The sequence below is a fragment of the Nerophis ophidion genome, linkage group LG10 (genome assembly GCF_033978795.1).
Source record: "Nerophis ophidion isolate RoL-2023_Sa linkage group LG10, RoL_Noph_v1.0, whole genome shotgun sequence".
NCBI classification, from domain to species: domain Eukaryota; kingdom Metazoa; phylum Chordata; class Actinopteri; order Syngnathiformes; family Syngnathidae; genus Nerophis; species Nerophis ophidion.
Genome location: NC_084620.1, coordinates 28,983,279 through 29,002,871, shown reverse-complemented (window position 1 = coordinate 29,002,871; position 19,593 = coordinate 28,983,279). Strand labels below are relative to the sequence as shown.

General features: G+C 39.0%; 1 protein-coding gene across 1 annotated transcript; it reads right to left on the bottom strand.

Annotated features, from left to right (window-relative positions):
* Window positions 1-8,712: 8,712 nt before the first annotated feature.
* ube2nb (ubiquitin-conjugating enzyme E2Nb) lies at window positions 8,713-18,914 on the bottom strand. The gene is made up of 4 exons (XM_061913293.1): window positions 18,764-18,914; window positions 13,230-13,476; window positions 13,023-13,163; window positions 8,713-9,048 (listed from the first exon to the last, which is right to left on the bottom strand). Exons 1-4 carry the CDS (start codon window positions 18,791-18,793, stop codon window positions 9,005-9,007), a joined length of 462 nt encoding a protein of 153 aa, XP_061769277.1. The 5' UTR covers window positions 18,794-18,914; the 3' UTR covers window positions 8,713-9,004.
* Window positions 18,915-19,593: the final 679 nt, after the last annotated feature.

Here is a 19,593-nt window from a genome sequence, read left to right as displayed (position 1 = left end):
GTCCTATCTTTGTTTCAGAGAATTTCGTTTCACACAATCTGAGAGTCTTTTCGGTGCATTTTGGTAAACTTTCACAAAGGAATGGCTTCTGTCTGCAAGGCCACTATACCATACAGGGCTGATCAGTGGATTGTTTTTACAGGTGGTTGTCCTTCTGGAAGGTTCTTCTCTCTCCACAGAGGAATATGGTAGCTCTGACAGAGTGACCATCGGGTTCTTGGTCCCCTCCCTGAGTAGGGCCCTTACCCCCGATCGCCCAGTTTAGACGTTGAAACAGAATGCCCCTGAGCTCACATTTGAGCTTCATGATTAAGGCTGTGAATACTTATCCATCCATCCATTTTCTACCCCTTGTCCCTTTTGGTGTTGCAGGGGGTGCTGGAGCCTATCTCAGCTGCATTCGGGCAGAAGGCGGGATACACCCTGGACAAGTCACAGATAGACAACATTCACACTCACATTCACCCACTAAGGCCAATTTAGTGTTGCCAATCAACCTATTCCCAGGTGCATGTCTTTGGAAGTGGGAGGAAGCCGGAGTATCTGGAGGGAACCCACGCAGTCACAGGGAGAACATGCAAACTCCACACAGAAAGATCCCAAGCCCGGGATTGAACACAGGACTACTCAGGACCTTTGTATTGTGAGGCACATGTCAAAACATTCATTGTCATTATGGGGTATTGTGTGTAGAAGTTTGAGTACAAAAAAGTAACATATTCCATTTTAGAATAAGGCTGTAACATAAGAAAATGTGGAAAAAGTACTGTCCATGGTGGTTGTCTACCATTTAAATGTGCTCTTTGCAACTTCTTCAAAGTAACATTTTTTGAATCCAAAATACAACAAGCACAACACCGCTTTACCAGCTCAAAGTTGTTTCAGAATTGCCTATATTTTCCACACGTACTAAGTCAATGTAATAAAAAATGTGTACAGCCCCAAATAAAATGATTGGTGTTTACAGTAGCCACTTACCCAGTCTTGTCAACGCCTACACGCAAGGAGCGCGTGCACACATACAAAAGCACTTCAAGAGAAGCAGAACATTTTGCAGCTATGTTGTTGTTATTGAATAAAGATTCAATGACAGTTAACGCTAACTAAACAAACTTCTATTATTAGCTAACAACACCCAAATCTAATGCACGTGCATGTGTTACGTACGTACGGAATTCCGTCATCACGTCTTAGAAGCCGTAAAAAGGCGGGATATAATGCTTAGAACACATTGGAAAGTTAGCACCCTCTCGGCACCAGTGTAGTAAATGTTTCTAACAGTCCCTTTAATAATTGATCCTATTAAGGCCCAAGTTGTTAGTTTCCATGTTTTGTTTTTTTATTTATCTTTGCTATTTGGGCTTATTGGACCCTAATTAGACTAAAAACTAAAAATCATCTTTTGATATGATGCATTTAGTCCATAAGTACACAAGCGTGTACTTCATGTGGAGTGACGTGCAAATTTTCATTTTTACACTTTTTTCCCCCCCAAATTCCATTGTATGTTATACTCTTCTGACACCACCAGATGGCATTATAAGTGTCCATATGTCGGCATAAGACCCCAATACAGTAGTGTACATATTTTTGGTAATAAGAGCTAAAAGGTGCTGTCCACCATGTGGCCACTAAGGTCTTTAGAGGTTTTAAGCCACATTTTGTGTGTGTTTTTTTTTTAAAATAGTGCTTTCAAATGATTAAACCTTTTAATCAGATTGTTTTCACTTTTGCATTTTGAGTCATCACAAAAAATTACTTGCATGCAAAATTTACAGTAAGACCCCAATATTATGATACAAACCTACTTTTATTGTCAGAAAGTCATTCATAAAAACATTTTAAAAAATGTATGTGCTTGCTAACAGTTTTATCTAAAGTCCCATTGTTGTTGTTGTTTATTGTAAAGGTTCTGTTTGCAACTTCAATGTCAATCAATCAATGTTTATTTATATAGCCCTAAATCACAAGTGTCTCAAAGGGCTGCACAAGCCACAACGACATCCATGGATCAGAGCCCACATCAGGGCAAGGAAAAACTCACAACCCAGTGGGACGTCCATGAGAATGACATGACTATGGGAAACCTTGGAGAGGACCGCCCTAGAGGGAAGTGGGGGGGGGGGGGGGGGGGGAATCAAGATTGAACACCCCCCCCCCCAGGTGAGACCGGTGCAGTGGACGTCAAGTGGGTGAAAGTCCAGTCCGTAGTGGATCTAACATAATAAGTCCAGTCCCTAATGGATCTAACATAATAGTGAGAGTCCAGTCCATAGTGGGGCGAGCAGGACACTATCCCGAGCGGATATGGGTCAGCAGCGCAGACATGTCTCCAACTGATGCACAGACAAGCGATCCACCCCAGGTCCCGAATCTGGACAGCCAGCACTTCATCTATGGCTAGAGTATCCATCCATACATCCATCCATCTTCTACCGCTTATTCCCTTTGGGGGCGCTGGTGCCTATCTCAGCTACAATCAGGCGGAAGGCGGGGTACACCCTGGACAAATCGCCACCTCATCGCATGGCCAACACAGATAGACAGACAACATTCACACTCAAATTCACACACTAGGGCCAATTTAGTGTTGCCAATCGACCTATCCCCGGGTGCATGTATTTGGAAGTGGGAGGAAGCCGGAGTACCTGGAGGGAACCCACGCAGTCACAGGGAAAACATGCAAACTCCACACAGAAAGATCTCGAGCCCGGGATTGAACCCTGACTACTCAGGACCTTCGTATTGTGAGGCAGACGCACTAACCCCTCTACCACCGTGAAGCCCAGGCTAGAGTATACAAATTAATTTTAAGATGGGACTTAAATGCTTCTACTGAGGTAGCATCTGTAACTGTTACCGGGAGGACATTCCATAGTAGCTTCAGCGGTGCTATATTAGCAATGGTTGCGCGCAGGGCATCGTTAAAGTTGTTAGTGAGGTTATCAATAGAGCCCACATACTTTGGGAATGGTGCCATTACCGAAGGCAGTAGGCCAGCAAGAGTCATCGTTGTGGCAGCATTAATGTTGCAGCTGCTGTAACAGTTATTATTATTATTAGCTTGTTGACAAGAGTCAGAACTTCGAATTTTATAAGGTAATGATCGGAAGTTACTTTAGTAAATAGGAGTATCACAACTTTGGATGTGGTGACACCCCTGACAAGCACTAGATCTATCGTATTACCGTTGCGATGTGTGGGTTCATTTATTATTTGTGTAAGACCACAGCTATCAATTATACAATTATAACTTCCTCACAGTAACATTTTTCAAGGCAAAAAATTTAACAAAAGACCACTGTTGGCTCGCTTATGTTACCATTAGTGATGTAACAGAACACATTTGTTTGACAATTGTCTGTATTTTTCACAAATACAAAGTTTATGTACTAAAAAATGTTTAGCAGCCCGAATAAAATGATTGCTGTTCACACACCTGGTCTCGTCATCCCGTACACGCACACCAAAGCAGTCCAAGAGAAGCAACAAACAATTTGCAGTCATGTTGTTGTTATAATTGAACATACGTTCATTGACAGCGCACACTAACTATACAAATTGCAATTATTAGCTCACAACACCAAAACCTAATTCGCTTGCATGTGTTACGTATGTACATAACTATGTCATTACGTAGGAGAAGGCGTGAGATATTGTGTAAAATACTTTGTTGCCCTCTGGGCATCTTTGAAATGTTGCAAAAGCCTCTTTATGTACAACATTCACTCATTTTTGCACTGACGTATTATCAACATGACGGATAACAACACACATTTCCGGGAAACATCCACTGTTAGGGCCAAGGTTTTAAAAAGTGAGTAACTGATGACAGTTATTTCATACTTTGTGAGATATTGTGTAAAATACTTTGTTGCCCTCTGGGCATCTTTGAAATGTTGCAAAAGCCTCTTTATCTACAACATTCACTAATTTTTGCACTGACGTATTATCAACATGACGGATAAAAACACACATTTCCGGGAAACATCCACTGTTAGGGCCAAGGAGCATGTACACTCAAAATAAATTGTGTGATTTACATTTTTTTGGAAAATTACTTTTAAAAAGTGAGTAACTGATGACAGTTATTTCATACTTCACCTAAAAATAAATTTTATTATTCATATAATTACTCTTTAATAAATATTTAAATAATTACAAGGTAATGTAATTAAAGCATTACTTAGAAAACAACTTTAAACATCTGGCATATGTGGTTGAGACGTTTCCTGAGAGCAGAGTGTGGTGCCTGTTCCCAAGTGACGTGTGACGTCAGCAAGCGCACGCTCAGAGCAGCATTTAATCCAGCTGGGTGTTAGTTTAGCAGCTATGGCTGTCTTTTCTCCTCGTCCACGGGCAGAGTATAGTAGGATTAGAAGCTGGTCACTTCAATCATTGATTTGTTGTTCGTTGTTCCCTCATAGTAGTGTGTATGTAAGCGTTTACTTCCATGTTGTTTGTTGTGTGGTGTTGCCTCCTCCTACTCAATATCAACTTTATTTTACTTTGGCGCTGGTTGTTGCTTTTGTTAGTAAAAAGTTACTTCCTGCAATGAAATGGCTGTGCTTTGGACATTGTCATGTTGACAACCACATCAATAGTAACAAACTTAAAACTAATTACATTACCGTGGAGAGGTGGAGCCGACGGGCCGACAGCGGGGTAGGAGAAACCGTGGTCCTACTCAAGATGGCGGCCAGGAGGCGGAGTATGCAGCGGAACGGAGAGGCGGGGCGCGCCTGGAGCAATGCTGCAGCGATCGGAACCAGGTGCGTAATACACACACCTGCTCTCAATCTGTGCATTTCCTCCTGCTGTATAAAAGGGGAGAAGAAGGAGCGTTCGTAGCAGAAGAAGTAGGAGAACCAGCAGAAGACCTGACGAGCAAAACCACAGAGAGCGACGGAGCAACCGAGACCAGCACAGGAAAGACGCGGACGACTGAAAAGGAGACCGGCGCAAGCAGCGGAGGTGGAGCTGAAAGAGCGACCGACCGACACTGCGAGCGATTAATCGAAAAATAAAGAGTCAAACCTGTAAGAAGCGATGTCCTCCGTCAATGGTCCATGCAACCCACACGATGGCGTTCACAATTATGTGTTATTAGTAAAACTCACAGTGTTGTTTGTATCATCGATATGTAATGCCGTTTTTCCTGGCGTCCATCTATTTTCTACCGCTTGTCCCTTTTGGAGTTGTGGGGTTTAATTTGTGTTAATACATGATTAATGCAATAACGTTTTGTGATTAATCATTGAGTGGACTTATTAGCTTTGACAGCCCTATTTTCAAATCAAACTTATGGGCCCAAAATGTTAAAATAGCAACAACAGTCCTAACTATATTTCATCCAGATGATGCCAAGTGGGATACGTGGTTGTTGCCTACCTTGTAAGCCACCTCCAAATGTCTTTAGGTTAAACTATACGTGGAACACAGGTGTTGTCATCATAATTGTCGCACGATTACACACCGGCAAAATAGCTTGGAAGTCCTCCAGGAGACAAGCGATGAGTTAATAATTACTCAAGGTATTCTGCGGGATCGCTTCCTCGCAAGCTCACTCAAACAATGGCGAGGCAGTTACCATGGGAACCAGGTCGTAAAGTGTTATGAAGCCTGCGTTGCGCAAACACATTTGGGCGGCGAGTACACAAACATGTCGCTAGAAGCCAAAGTCGGGCATAACAATGACAGGCTTGAGGGTTCCTGGTACGAAACGAGCTTGCACCATCCTAGTCGCTGCCGTTGTGTCCTTGGGCAAAACACGTGAAGTCAACCACCTTGCTCCCAGGGCCACTCACACTGGTGCATAAATGTAAAGTTATTTGAGTGTCTACAAAAGCACCATACAAATGTAATCCATTATTGTGACATCACTTACACATCAGGAGTACATCACTAGTGTTGGATGTGGCGCCGCCTTGTGGTAGTCTGTAGAACAGCAGTGAAGACTTTAGCTGTTAATTTACAACAGACCTGGGCAAACTAAAGCCCGTTGAGCTATTTAATCTGGCACGCCGGACATTCCCAAATCATTTTTTTTTAGATCTTCAAGATGGAAAGTGTAGCTGCCATTATGATGTGCAGTGATGTTTCCCAATGACCGTAAGTCTTGAACTATAATAATTATTTCAATGGTTGGAATCTGCACTTTTGCATGATATACTAGTTACTATGGTCATCTAATTAGTTACTATGGTCATCTAATTAGTTAATATGGTCATCAAATTAGTTACTATAGTCATCTAATTAGTTTCTATGGTAATGTAAGTCACAAGGCACCAAGCAGTGTGGGTGGGGAGCGTTTCCAGTGTTTCTAGAGACTGAAATGTGGGTGCCAGGGACAGACGTGGAACGAGATTTTTACAATAAAGTTCTGCAATGAAAGTGATACCATATCAGATTGTAGGTGGGTTTTTGTTACTCTTCATGTTTATATTTCGCCATTTTTGTTGCATTTTTGTTGTGTTATGCTTGATTATAAATAATGTAGATCGAGAAGGGGTGTGAGAAGTAAAAGAGGATCGACGTTCATATGTGGTCAATATTCAGTGTTTTATGCTTCATAGTTAATATTGTAAATCCCACATTCTTGTCATGTACTTTCTGGGTGTCTCATTCAGTAGAAAATGTAAAATTCCATCCTGTTTTTTAAGGCGTACTGTCATAATGTTTTTAGCTTACAATCAGACATTACTGTGAGGTTTTGTATTAGTGTCAGGACCCAAACACACATACTGTACAGCACATTTTTTTACCTGGACAATCTCAGTAGACAATCACAGGAGACCTTGATTTCCTCTTGCATTCCAAATGAACGGATTAAAAGTAAAATTATGTCCTCCAGCAAACTATTTTTGAACTACACCTCAGTTAACAAGTGTGGGTGTTGTTCTAGTAACAATAAAAATAATAATACATTGAATTCATATTGACATTTTTATTGGGGGATCTCAAAGGGCTACAGGTTGTTGTTGTATCACCAAAAGTAATAGCTGGCAGCTGCTTTTTTTAAAAACTATATTTAAATTTTTGGACCGTTTCTTTGGTCAACACCAAGGGATTTAATATTATTTGGGTTAATGTTTTTTCGGTGTTAGCAGATTTATTTGCCTGTTGTATTATATTACAAAGAATCATTTGCATATACAGTCAAACCTCGCTACATAGCACTTCACTACATTGCAGAATTGGGATTTTTTTTTTTTAAACGTATTGTACATATTTTTGGTCTTAATTAAGTCTTACATTAAGTTGTGCTGTATTTGTCTTATTTTCTATCAGTATGATGTTGTGACAATAAATAAATATTCTCCAAATATAACATTTGCTTCCAAGTTAAGGGTGAACTCTACGAGTTAAACCACACAACAGCAATCCTGGCGCAACGCTGTCACCGTGGCAATCAAGTTGACTTTTGAAAAGAAAAACTTTTTGATGCAGTTCATCTTTGACTCTTGCCTCATCAATAACACATCTCCACATCGTTGAGACTTTGACTTTAATGCCCCGGGCTCACCTGGACTGAAGCCCAGAGGCCCCACCCAATCAGGGGCCCGTGATTTTGACAGCAAAATGCAATGATTGTTCATAGCTGTCAATCACAAATATTTCAGCTTTGTCTCGCGATTGTGTACTCTCAGCTGCTTACATTTTTCCTACTATTTTGAGCGACGCTCAAACCCACTTCACCTGTGTGAGGGACCAGCGTACTACTGCTGAGCTAATAACACAAGCAGTCTCTCCGATCGCCAGCAGTTTACTTGACGTTGACTGCCTTCTATTACACTCGCACAAAGGTTCATACGCCTGTCGCAGAGAAGGTGTAATAATGAACTAAATAATTTTTTAATCGGTGATATTTTTTGCATTGTGGCTCTTTTCTTGAGTAAAATCATAATTTTAAAACCCACTCAGCCCCCCCGTAGGTTAGAAGGTAGCATCAGAATCGGTGCAGCACTGGAGGCTCACTGAGATTGCTATACATCCATCCATTTTCTACCACTTGTCCCTTCGGGTGGAATGCAGTTTTCACCCTGGACAAGTCACCACCTCATTGCAGGGTCAACACAGATAGACAGACAACATTCACACTCACATTCACACACTAGGGCCAATTTATTGTTGCCAATCAACCTAATATCATGAATAGTTATTTTCTGGTCTATGTGGGGATGAACTCTATTGATGCACTTCATCTTCGACATCAAAAACAGCGTTCAAGTGCTCCAAGGCAGACATGCAATGTTAATAACAAAAATGATTGTAGCTGCAACTGTCAATTAGACCAAATGTTTCCAGAACAATTTACGTCCATGATTTCAGCACTTAAACCCAGTTTACTCAGGATGTGATGAAGTATTTCCACATTGTGGTTGTGTTGGAGTAGCCCTGAATGACCAAAGCAATGATGCTAGGAGGATCCTCCAGGCAACCAGCGAGTACTGTAATCTACAGTATAACACACAATACCATTATATCTAATGCATTTTTAGGGGGCTATAATTATGTCAGTGTTTTATGCTCCAATTATGGAAATATTACATCGGTTATTAAAAATCTTGCTTTGCGGAAACCTGGGGGGATGACTGTATTGCTTTTGGAAATTAAATTCCATTTTAAAGACAAGGAGTGCACTTCCTAAGCAGCCTATTTGTGTTTGTGGCACACTGCAAGAGGATAAGAAAAAGACATGAGCTGCATGTATTAAAAGTAGGACAGCTTTAATGCATGATGATTTGGTAGCAGTGCACACCTGCTTCTTCAATGATACTCTATATTATTTACCTTTTAAGACTGTAGTGATGAAGTGTCATTCTCTGTCCATGCATTTAAATAGCAACACACCAGGGAGGAGGAAGAAGAGAAACAACAAGGAAAAAGAAGGCTAACACGTTAACAAAAAGAACATAAATCACCCAAAATGGTCTGCGACAGTTGATCTTGGTTTTTTTTTCCAATGCCGTTTTGAAGATGTGTTGGATCATATTCTCGTCTTCTATACTTCAGTGTTGTTGGCGTACAACTTGGTCCATGCTCGCGCTGCAAAATGACACATTTTGTTAGAATGACCTTTTCACCCAGCCAGTGACATTTGCATACCCAGTACATAAAATGTGTGAATGCACCATTAAATTAACCGAAAAAAACACAAACATTTTTTTACTGAGCAAAGTGCCTTGCACACTGAAATTATTGACAATTCTTTAAAAAGACGGTGATCCAGATGACCTTCAGAATCTAATCCCTTGTTTCTTATCCCATTTATGGCGTTTCCTGAGAGTTTCATCAAAATCTGCCCATAATCTTAGAGAAAAAAAGCAATTTAAAACATTTGTATACACGTACAACACTTAAGACCTTCAGTATATCTGTATGTGGAATTAAACTATGGAATGGATTAAGCAAAGCAATCAAACAATGTACTAATATGATCCACTTCAAGAAACTCTTCAAACTTAAAGTGTTTACAAAGTACAAAGAAGAACCATGAAAAACATTCAGAATTTATTTCGTCCATCCATTCATTTTCAAAATAATCCTACACATCTCACCACATGAAATTTAACTTACTTCACAGAGTATTATTTATTTATTTTTATTGTGATCACTTATGGAGTATATTGTGAATAAATTGAGAACAGGAAGTGAACAAAAGTTTTGGCAACTGCTATATAAAAGAAAAGGGTGTAGGATTAAATAAGCTCTGCTTCTTCCTACTCCTTTTCGAACATGTTGAAAAGAGAAACTGGAAACTGTGATGTATCATGTTGTGAGCTTGCATGTTGAAAATAAACTCAAACTCTCGGAATTGTATTGAAGAGTAATTACCCAATTATTTGGTTTGTTGAAGTAGGTCAATACGTTAACCAAGATGATCAACAGCACTAATTGGTGTGTGACAAGCAACCTACTGGCTATTTTTAGGGCCTTAATTAGTTTTTATGCTTCTTAATATTACCATAACAAATTAAAGCTGTGAGCAAAAATCTCACGTTTGCCCTTCAGATATTTTCCACCTGCGATTCTGATCCAGTCTTTGACTGTGGTTCTTTTCCCCTCATTTTATTTACTTGTTTACACAACTTTTGTACAATGTTTTTACACTTCCTGCCACTAATTGTCAGTCTGTATTATCACTTGTTTATCAGTGCGGTTGCAAATGCGTCATTTTGTTTTTGTGGGCATGACTGGTGCACTGTGGGCATGGTAAACCCGTGGTGAGAACCAAAAAAGAAAACACAAAAAATTAAAGCCTATGACTTACGAAATTTGTAAGCGAGTTGGAAAAAAACAAAAACAAAGTTGCTTATGATATGCAGATTTTGTCCACATTTAGAACGTTTGGATGCACTAATTTAGTCGAATTCTCAAATAATTAGTTTTTTTCTATTTTCACACCAACATGTGAAGTTCCAGTTTCCATCTTTTATATCTAATGCAATGTTGGAAATGTGCTATGTGGTCATGTAGCTTTTTTTGCAATGTGCTAATGTAAATAGAAGAAGAGAATGCTACATGCAATTAAGCTAGCGCAAGTAACTTACAAGCGCCTGATCTAAACGATAACTACAACTTGGCCCTGCTTTTAGGTGGTGTTGGACATGTTTTAATGTGTTTTTTATGATCATCAAAGACATACAAACAAATCAATATTTTGGTGAACTATTTGACTATTTACCGTTAATACAAACAATACAGTGAATTATCTTTAATTGCTGGTTTACAATGGGTACAGAGAATATTCAGACTCAAGTGTCATTGCTGCCATTTGCTAAAATCAAAAACATTTTTGTTAATTTCTTATTAATGAACACTCAGCACCCCATCTTGAAAGAAAAATACAGAATTGCAGACATTTTTGCAAAATGTATTAATAATAAAAAAGTAAAAATCACATGTACATAAATAGGTATTTGCTCAATACTTTGTTGATGCATCTTTGGCAGCAATTACAGCCTCTTTACTCATTACTCTTTAGAGCCCCTCTCAAGCTCCATGAGATTGGATGAAAAGCATTGGTTTATCATCCAGGAGGTCTCTGAACATTGCTATATTTATCTTTCTCTCAACAACATCCCTGCAGCATGATGCTGCCACCACCATGCTTCACTGTAAGGGTGGTATTGGCCTGGTGATGAGTGGTGCCTAGTTTCCTCCAACATGAAGCTTGGCACTCACGCCAAAGAGTTCAATCTTTGTCTCATCACACCGGAGAATTTTGTTTCTCATGGTCTGATAGTAATTCAGGTGTATTTTGGTAAACTTTTCACTAAGAAATGGCTTCTGTCTGGCCACTTTACCATACAGGTCTGATTGGTGGATTGCTGCAGAGATGGTTGTCATTCTGGAAGGTTCAACTTTCTCCACAGAGGAATACTTTAGCTCTGACAGAGTAACCATCGGGTTCTTGGTCACCTCCCTGACTAGACTAACACAAATGTGGAAATGTACAAAGACATCCTGGATGAAAAAAAACACACTTTCCATCCAATCTGATGGAGCTTGAGAGGTGCTGCAAAAAGGAATGGGCAAAACTGCCCAAAGATAGGTGTGCCAAGTTTGTGGCATTGTATTTAAAAAGACTCGAAGCTGTAATTGCTGCCAAAGGTGCATCAAAAAAATATTGAGCAAAGGCTGTGGATACTTATGTAGATGTGATTTTTTTATTTTTTTTATTTTTTAATACATTCGCAAAACTTTCCACATTTGTGTTTTTTCTGTCAAGATTGTGTGCTAAGTGTACATTAATATGACAATAAAATGAACTATTTTGAGTTTAGCAAATGGCTGCAATAAAACAAAGACTAAACAATTTAAAAGGGCTCTGAAAACTTTCTGTACACGTTGTACATGTCAATGCTGTTCAAATTGTTGTATTGATACCTTTAATTCTTACATCACTAAAAAGGTATGAATAACGATGCTGTTGTGGATTATTTGAATGAATGAAATCGATCTTTAAATCATGTGATCTACCCTTAATCATTGTTTTGTTTACTGACTAACAAAACATACACATATTATTAAAAAATAAAATAAAAGTATCAGTGTTAAAAATAAGATGTTTACAGGTGTCTGTCCACCGGCCGGGATGTGCTGGCGTCATGTTATGTATTTAAAGTGCTTTCTTTGAGAACAGCTTGACACCTATTTAGCAGTTAGGTTTTTGTTTGGTCACACACTTTAAACATATTGACATATTTCATATTTTACATCTTCACTATGTATGCTTGTTCTTCTTCACCTGTGAATAATGTAGTCAAGTGTTGGTCTTCAATGGAGAGAACTGGTAATCACATAAACTGGTCGTGTTACACCGATTTTTTAAAAGCCGAATGCAATCATATTAAAGTGTTTTAATTGGTTGTAGAAATCTCATTTCGAGTTGAATTATGAGCGACATCACATTAATTCAGTACATGGAAAATGTGGAGTATTCCTAAATCACATGGTCCACAGTGGAAGTTTCATAATTCACATCATCTGCAGGCCATGAATAGTCTAAAAGTAAGTTAACTTCTTTATTTTTGGCATACTTGATATTTCATAGGGTGAAAAATCTCAAATAATTGTTTTGATATTTATTTTAAAAATACAATGTTTTGTCGTCGTTATGTGAGGTAAACATATCTCCAATATGAGACAATACGTATTTCAATACATGAATGATACATAAGGCTGCAAAATTCATCCACAATGAATTGACATTGAGGTTTTAACTCACGCAATATGTGCTAGAGGCAGAGTTTAGTCATTCATTTTTTAGTTATTTTCTTTTCTTTCCTGTCTTTGAATTAGAACTGTCAAAACTGGCATCCTTCGCTTGCTGGCCAATCAAAAATGGAACAGAATCACAGTCATCTTTGGTTTAGGAAGCTTTACACGAATTGAATACATTTATCCAACATGGGCCAATACTCGTTTTAAATAGTTCAATCTTAAAGTTGAAGAAAGTGTGAGTTTTTTTATATAACATTATGATCTACATCCAATCATCAAAGGAGGACCCTGACCTGTTTCGATGGCAATGCTTTCGTTTTTCTTCCACTGCTCTGCGACGTCATTCGCCAGGGGGTCGTCGGGATTAGGAGCGCTTAATAATGCCTGGATGGAGAGCAGCACTGTGCGGATTTGGAGGGCCGGAGACCATTTGTCTGGAGAGTGAATAAGCGAAATTACGTATCCGCTTCCTTACAAATCCAACCCACATGAGCTCTCACCTTTCAAAATGTCTAAACATATTCTCCCCAGTCTGTCAACGTTCGGATGGTAGATTTTGGTCATGAATCGCACTTTGGGTGCCGCCATTGGATACTCCTCCGGGAGAAACAGTTCAAGTTTAAATGTGCCCCCTTCAAACGGAGAGTCTTTCGGTCCCCCGATGTACACGTGGAAATAGCGTGCGTTCTCATCATCAGGCGTTGCTGCAATGCCTGGGACGGGCTCAAGCATCAACCGCTGCGTCTCCTGAGGACAAACACGTGTGACAAACATTCCCACAACGTCACTTTGAGAATGAAAGCATCTGAAAGTATCCAACTCTGGCTTGCTGACTGGTCAGTGTATGTTTTGTTCAATTCATTTTCGTTTCATAAATGAAAGTTGAAAAATAAAAAAACGACTGGTTTATTCTATTCTAAAATAAAGAAGAAAAGAAAAGAAAGAAGGAAATTGGAAAACAAAACTTTTTTGGTGCAGAAGAGCAATAACAACATCAAAAAACAATTGGCCTGAGTGGCTGGACAGAACATTATATTTAAAAGATAAAAAAGTACGTTCAGCTCACAGTGTCCAAAACATGTCATGGACATGAATCATGAGAAATTGTGCAAATTAAACAATTACATCATTTGACATGCATAACAATAAGGGGAGGAAAATAAAAATATTGTCGAATAAACTTGTTCTTGTGGCTGTGTGCAATATCGCAACAACACCGTAATTGTGTGAATGCTCCAAAACACTCACACATTTTCTACACCAAAATGTATTCATCTTCTTCTTCTCCAGATTTTGGCACGCTCTACCTTCCGCACTTTTCATCCGATTCAAACCGTTCCAACTTCAAACTGTTTAGCCTATTCGGGAGTCTTTCCATTTACAAATTCCAAAAATTCCTAGATTTACCAGAATTCCAGGTTTTCTGGGACATTTTTCCAATTCAAACTAAATTGGCCATTTTTTAAACTTCCACCATCTGCACATTTTTCAACCGATTCAAACCATTCCACCTTCAACATTTTCCACCATCCTGGAAATTCAAACTACCTTTTTTCCCCAAGTTCAAAAAAATTCCAGGATTTTCCAGAATTCCCGGTTTTCCACAGCCCTATTTTCACCCTTTTTTTCTGTCAACTACTTCCAAATTTTTCAACGCATTTCAACCGTTCCACCGTCAAAACATTCCTCTTTATCAGGACAAAAAACAAAAAGTTTTTCTAACTGGAAAAATTCCTTGTTTTCCCAAAATTCTGAAATACCATTTCTCAATTCAACATGTTACTACTCCAACGTTTCTCGACCGATTTGAAAAATTCCAACACCAACCATTTGAAGTTTTCAGGCCATTCAAGGATTTTTATTTACATTTTCTAAAAAATTCTGGCTTTTCCCGAAATTCCCCAATTTTTATGGAAATCCCCATAAAAAAAAGAGACATTATTCAAAGTTCCACAATGCCCACATTTTTCATCTGATTCAAATTATTCCAACTTCTAAAGCCATTTTGGGAATTGTGTGCTCCACTTCAACAATTCTGAAAGAATTCCAGAATTTCAGTTCAACTTCAGCATCGGAGCATTCACACGATCCTATTTTGTGTTTTTCATATAGCGTTTGTGTCCTTTCCACCTTGTTTCAGCATTCCATGCATATACTGTACTTTGTAACCCCCTGCCAAAAGCTTTGTCTAGCGTATATGGGGGACCCTTTCACTTACCACCATCCTTAAATGGATATTGACTACAGTTGTAATTGTAATATGGTATTGTGGATAACTTGAAACACACACTTCCTTCAGGAATTGCCTCATCAAGTTAACCTTTAATGTCCACTTTCGAGCAGAAAAAAGTCCAATATTTGGATGCGATCAGAAATATTAGCATTAGCAGCAAATTGCGTGCTGTATGAGTAGTAAACATGGCAGTATCGCTCCGCTTAAGACAGGCCTGGGCAATTATTTTGACTCGGGGGCCACATTTAGAGAAAAAATGTGTCTGGGGGGAGGGTATATAAATTTTTAGGGACACTAATACAAAACTTCGCAATAATGTCTAATTGAATGCTAAAAACGTTATGACAGACCGCCTTAAAAAAACGTAATGGAATTTTACAAGTTTTTTATGACCGATAAAACACTGAATATTGACAAAATTTGAATGTCACACCCCCTTTCGATCGATATATTCTACAATCAGGTGAAACGCAACAAAAATGCAACAAACAGTGAAATATGCACACAAAGCATACAAAATAAACCCACCTACAATCTGATATACAGTGGGGCTAAAAGTATTTAGTCAGCCACCGAGTGTGCAAGTTCTCCCACTTAAAATAATGACAGAGGTCTGTAATTTTCATCATAGGTACACTTCAACTGTGAGAGACAGAATGTTAAAATAAAAATCCAGGAATTCACATTGTAGGAATTTTAAATAGTTTATTTGTAAATTATGGTGGAAAATAAGTATTGGGTCAACCCTTCAAAGCTCATATTGATGGAAGGAGGTTTTGGCTCAAAATCTCACGATACATGGCCCCATTCATTATTTCCTTAACACGGATCAATCGTCCTTTCCCCTTAGCAGAAAAACAGCCCCAAAGCATGATGTTTCCACCCCCTTGCTTCACAGTAGGTAGGGTATTCTTGGGATGCAACTCAGTATTCTTCTTCCTCCAAACATGACGAGTTGAGTTTATACCAAAATGGATACATGGATGGTACAGCAGATGATTGGGAGAATGTCATGTGGTCAGATGAAACCAAAATAGAACTTTTTGGTATAAACTCAACTTGTCGTGTTTGGAGGAAGAAGAATACTGAGTTGCATCCCAAGAACACAAAACCTACTGTGAAGCATGGGGGTGGAAACATCATGCTTTGGGGCTGTTTTTCTGCTAAGTGGACAGGACGATTGATCCGTGTTAAGGAAATAATGAATGGGGCCATGTATCGTGAGATTTTGAGCCAAAACCTCTTTCCATCAGTGAGAGCTTTGAATGGTTGACCAAATACTTATTTTTCCACCATAATTTACAAATAAATTCTTTAAAATTCCTACAATGTGAATTCCTGGATTTTCTTTTTCACATTCTGTCTCTCACAGTTGAAGTGTACCTATGATGAAAATTACAGACCTATGTCATCATTTTAAATGGGAGAACTTTCAAAATCGGTGGCTGACTAAATACTTTTTTGCCCCACTGTATCTGATACATCACTAAGCTTTAGAACATTGTTGTGAAAAGCTCCTTCCGCGTCTGTGGAAACGCTTCCTACCCACACTGCTTGGTGCCTCGTCTGAGCTGCTGCGACGTAGATGACCATAGTAACTAATTAGATGACTATAGTAACTGATTACCATAGTAACTGGTATATCATCCATAAGCGCAGATTCCAACCATTGAAATACTTTGTGTAGTTCAAGACTTACGGTCATTAGAAAACATCACTGCACATCATAAATGGCAGCTACAGTTTCTATCTGAAAGGTCTAAAAAATTATTTGGGTATGTCCAGATTAAAAAGCTTTACGGGCACCATGTGGCCCCCGGGCCTTAAACGCCTACTGAAACCCACTACTACCCACCACGCAGTCTGATAGTTTATATATCAATGATGAAATATTAACATTGCAACACATGCCAATACGGCCTTTTTAGTTTAATAACTTGCAATTTTAAATTTCCCGGGAGTTTTTTCTTGAAAACGTCGCGTAATGATGACGTGTACGCTTGACGTCACGGGCTGTTAGGAAATATGAGCCCTGCGCACACACACAGCTAAAAGTCGTCTGCTTTAACGGCATGATTACAGAGTCCATACATCCAATTTCTACCGCTTATTCCCTTTCGGGGTCGCGGGGGGCGCTGGCGCCTATCTCAGTTACAGAGTACTTTTGAGATCTGTGTTGCTGAATTCTTTGCAATTTGTTCAATTAATATTGGAGAAGTCAAAGTAGACAGATGGAGTTGGGAAGCTTTAGCCTTTAGCCACAAAAACACACGGTGATTCCTTGTTTAAAATTCACTGAGGTGAAACTTTACTATGGATCACAGCGAACATGGATCCCAACCTAATGTCAACCAGCAGGTTTCAGTGAGAAAATTGTGGTAAAAGTCGCTTCTTACCGGAGATCAGCTGAGCTTGTGCCGCCCATAAAGCTCCCGTCGACTTCCCTGAGACACTGCCCGTTACAAACCCGGCCATGGACACACACCTCCGACTGTCAGGTACTATGGGGCGGCATAGCTCGGTTGGTAGAGTGGCCGTGCCAGCAACTTGAGGGTTGCAGGTTCGATTCCCGCTTCCGCCAACCCAGTCACTGCCGTTGTGTCCTTGGGCAAGACACTTTACCCACCTGCCCCCAGTGCCACCCACACTGGTTTGAATGTAACTTAGATATTGGGTTTCACTATGTATAGCGCTTTGAGTCACTCGAGAAAAGCGCTATATAAAAATAATTCACTTCACTTCACTACTGTTAAACTCACTAAAACACTAGCAACACTATGGAAAGATAAGGGATTTCCCAGAATTATCCTAGTTAATGTGTCTAAAAACATCTGAATCAGTCCAAATGCAATCGCATTTTTTTTAACTACTTTTTTTGTTTTTTTTTCCAGGCCGTTGCTATCAATATCCTCAAACACGAATCTTTCGTCCTCGCTCAAATTAATGGGGAAATTGTCATTTTCTCGGTCCGAATAGCTGTTTTTGTTGGAGGTTCCCATTAAAAACTATGTGAAGATGTGAGGAGCCATCAACATGTGACGTCATCGTCTGCGACTTCCAGTAGAGGCATGATAAAGTTGCGAACTTTATCATGGATGTTCTCTACTAAATCCTTTCAGCAAAAATATGGCAATATCGCGAAATAATTAAGTATGACACAAAGAATCGATCTGCTACCCCTGTTTAAATAAGAACATCTCATTTCAGTAGGTCTTTAATTTGCCCAGGTCTGGCTTAAACACTAAATTAGTAAGGAAGGAACAGGTTATCCGGATGGTTTGAGTAATTTTTTTCGCTTAGCTTTGTTACGCAAATCGCTGTTAAATCCTGCTCAACTTGATCAAAATCTGCAAGAAATGTGGCGCAGGCGATGGCCCTGCCAATGGAGGAGGGGCAAGGAACTCGCCATCAATGGGCGCTTATTGGGGTTTCTGAGACAAATTGCATTCTGAGCTCATAAACAATGACAGTCGGTTGGAGTGAGGAGACACTTGCTAACCCTGCTCGCTCCCTTGGCGAAGTCACGATATGTCATTGTGTTCCTGTAGTCAACTTATCATTTTAAGGAAGGTTATTAAATGAAATGGCCACCAAGTGACCAGCACGGCGGAGGCGGGGAAATGGAACTGGCAAAGAAAACACTTGAGCTAGGGTAGCTAAATAGCTAGCGAGCTGTGGAGCTAACCCTGCTAACGTCCGAGGGAAGCACATTTCAAATACCGGTTGGACAAAATGACACCACAGGGAACCTTGCATAATTTCATTAGTATGTAAAGTCGGGAAATTAATATTTAAGTGTACCTTGATAATCCTACGAGGCAAACCGGCCATCTTGTGTTAGCTATTATATTTTTAGCCGTGCAGTCGCCTTCTCTTCAGGCTCAATTGACTGGACTGACGGGGCGGGGCAGGCCACGCCCTTTTCCGGTTTCAATGACGTTGGAGTAAAAAATGTTGCCTGTCTAGAATTCTAACTTTTTTTCTGTTTCTAATACTATCCATCTACTTATAAAGTCTCACAATTGTTCATTTTGCTGTTGTGTTTTTTTATTGTCTTATTTAAAGTGTAAAATCTGTTATTGTGCCTGCAGACAATAAGTGAAAAACCTCCAAGATAAAATAATATTGTTTAACAAAACCAAATATAAACATGACAATAAATATATGGTGTGCTAAATATTCTAAACACATTGTAATATAATAGCATGGCATTAATTAGTAAACTGTTTCCAATCTATGTATAAATATATTGTATTATACATTAATAAAAACATGAAGGGCACACTCCTAATTGACAAAATGAAGTACATAAAATCTCAAAAATATATGTATATATTTTTGTGTTTATCATATGTTTAGAGAAACTGTTGGATATTAATATTGTCTACTTGTATGTATATTTTAAAAATTAAATATGTACTTTGATTTATTGTAGTTTTTATATTATAGAAAACCTATTAAAAATTGATTTGTAATTCCATCCAACCGTTTTCTACTGCTTGTCCCTTTATTGAATGTCAAAATTGCCCCTCATTAATTGTAAACTACAAATTATTTTTGAAGTGTCATGTGACATATGTAATATATACTTATTTAACAACATTTTATTAACAGATTGTTGGAGCCTAAAC

Excerpts from the sequence above, each read along its gene's own strand:
- ube2nb (XM_061913293.1), bottom strand. The coding sequence starts at position 18,793 with ATGGCCGGTTTGCCTCGTAGGATTATCAAG. Across the intron at positions 13,477-18,763 it reads TGCCTCGTAGGATTATCAAG|GAGACGCAGCGGTTGATGCT; the intron begins GTACACTTAAAT and ends GTTTGTCCTCAG. Across the intron at positions 13,164-13,229 it reads ATGTTTAGACATTTTGAAAG|ACAAATGGTCTCCGGCCCTC; the intron begins GTGAGAGCTCAT and ends TTCACTCTCCAG.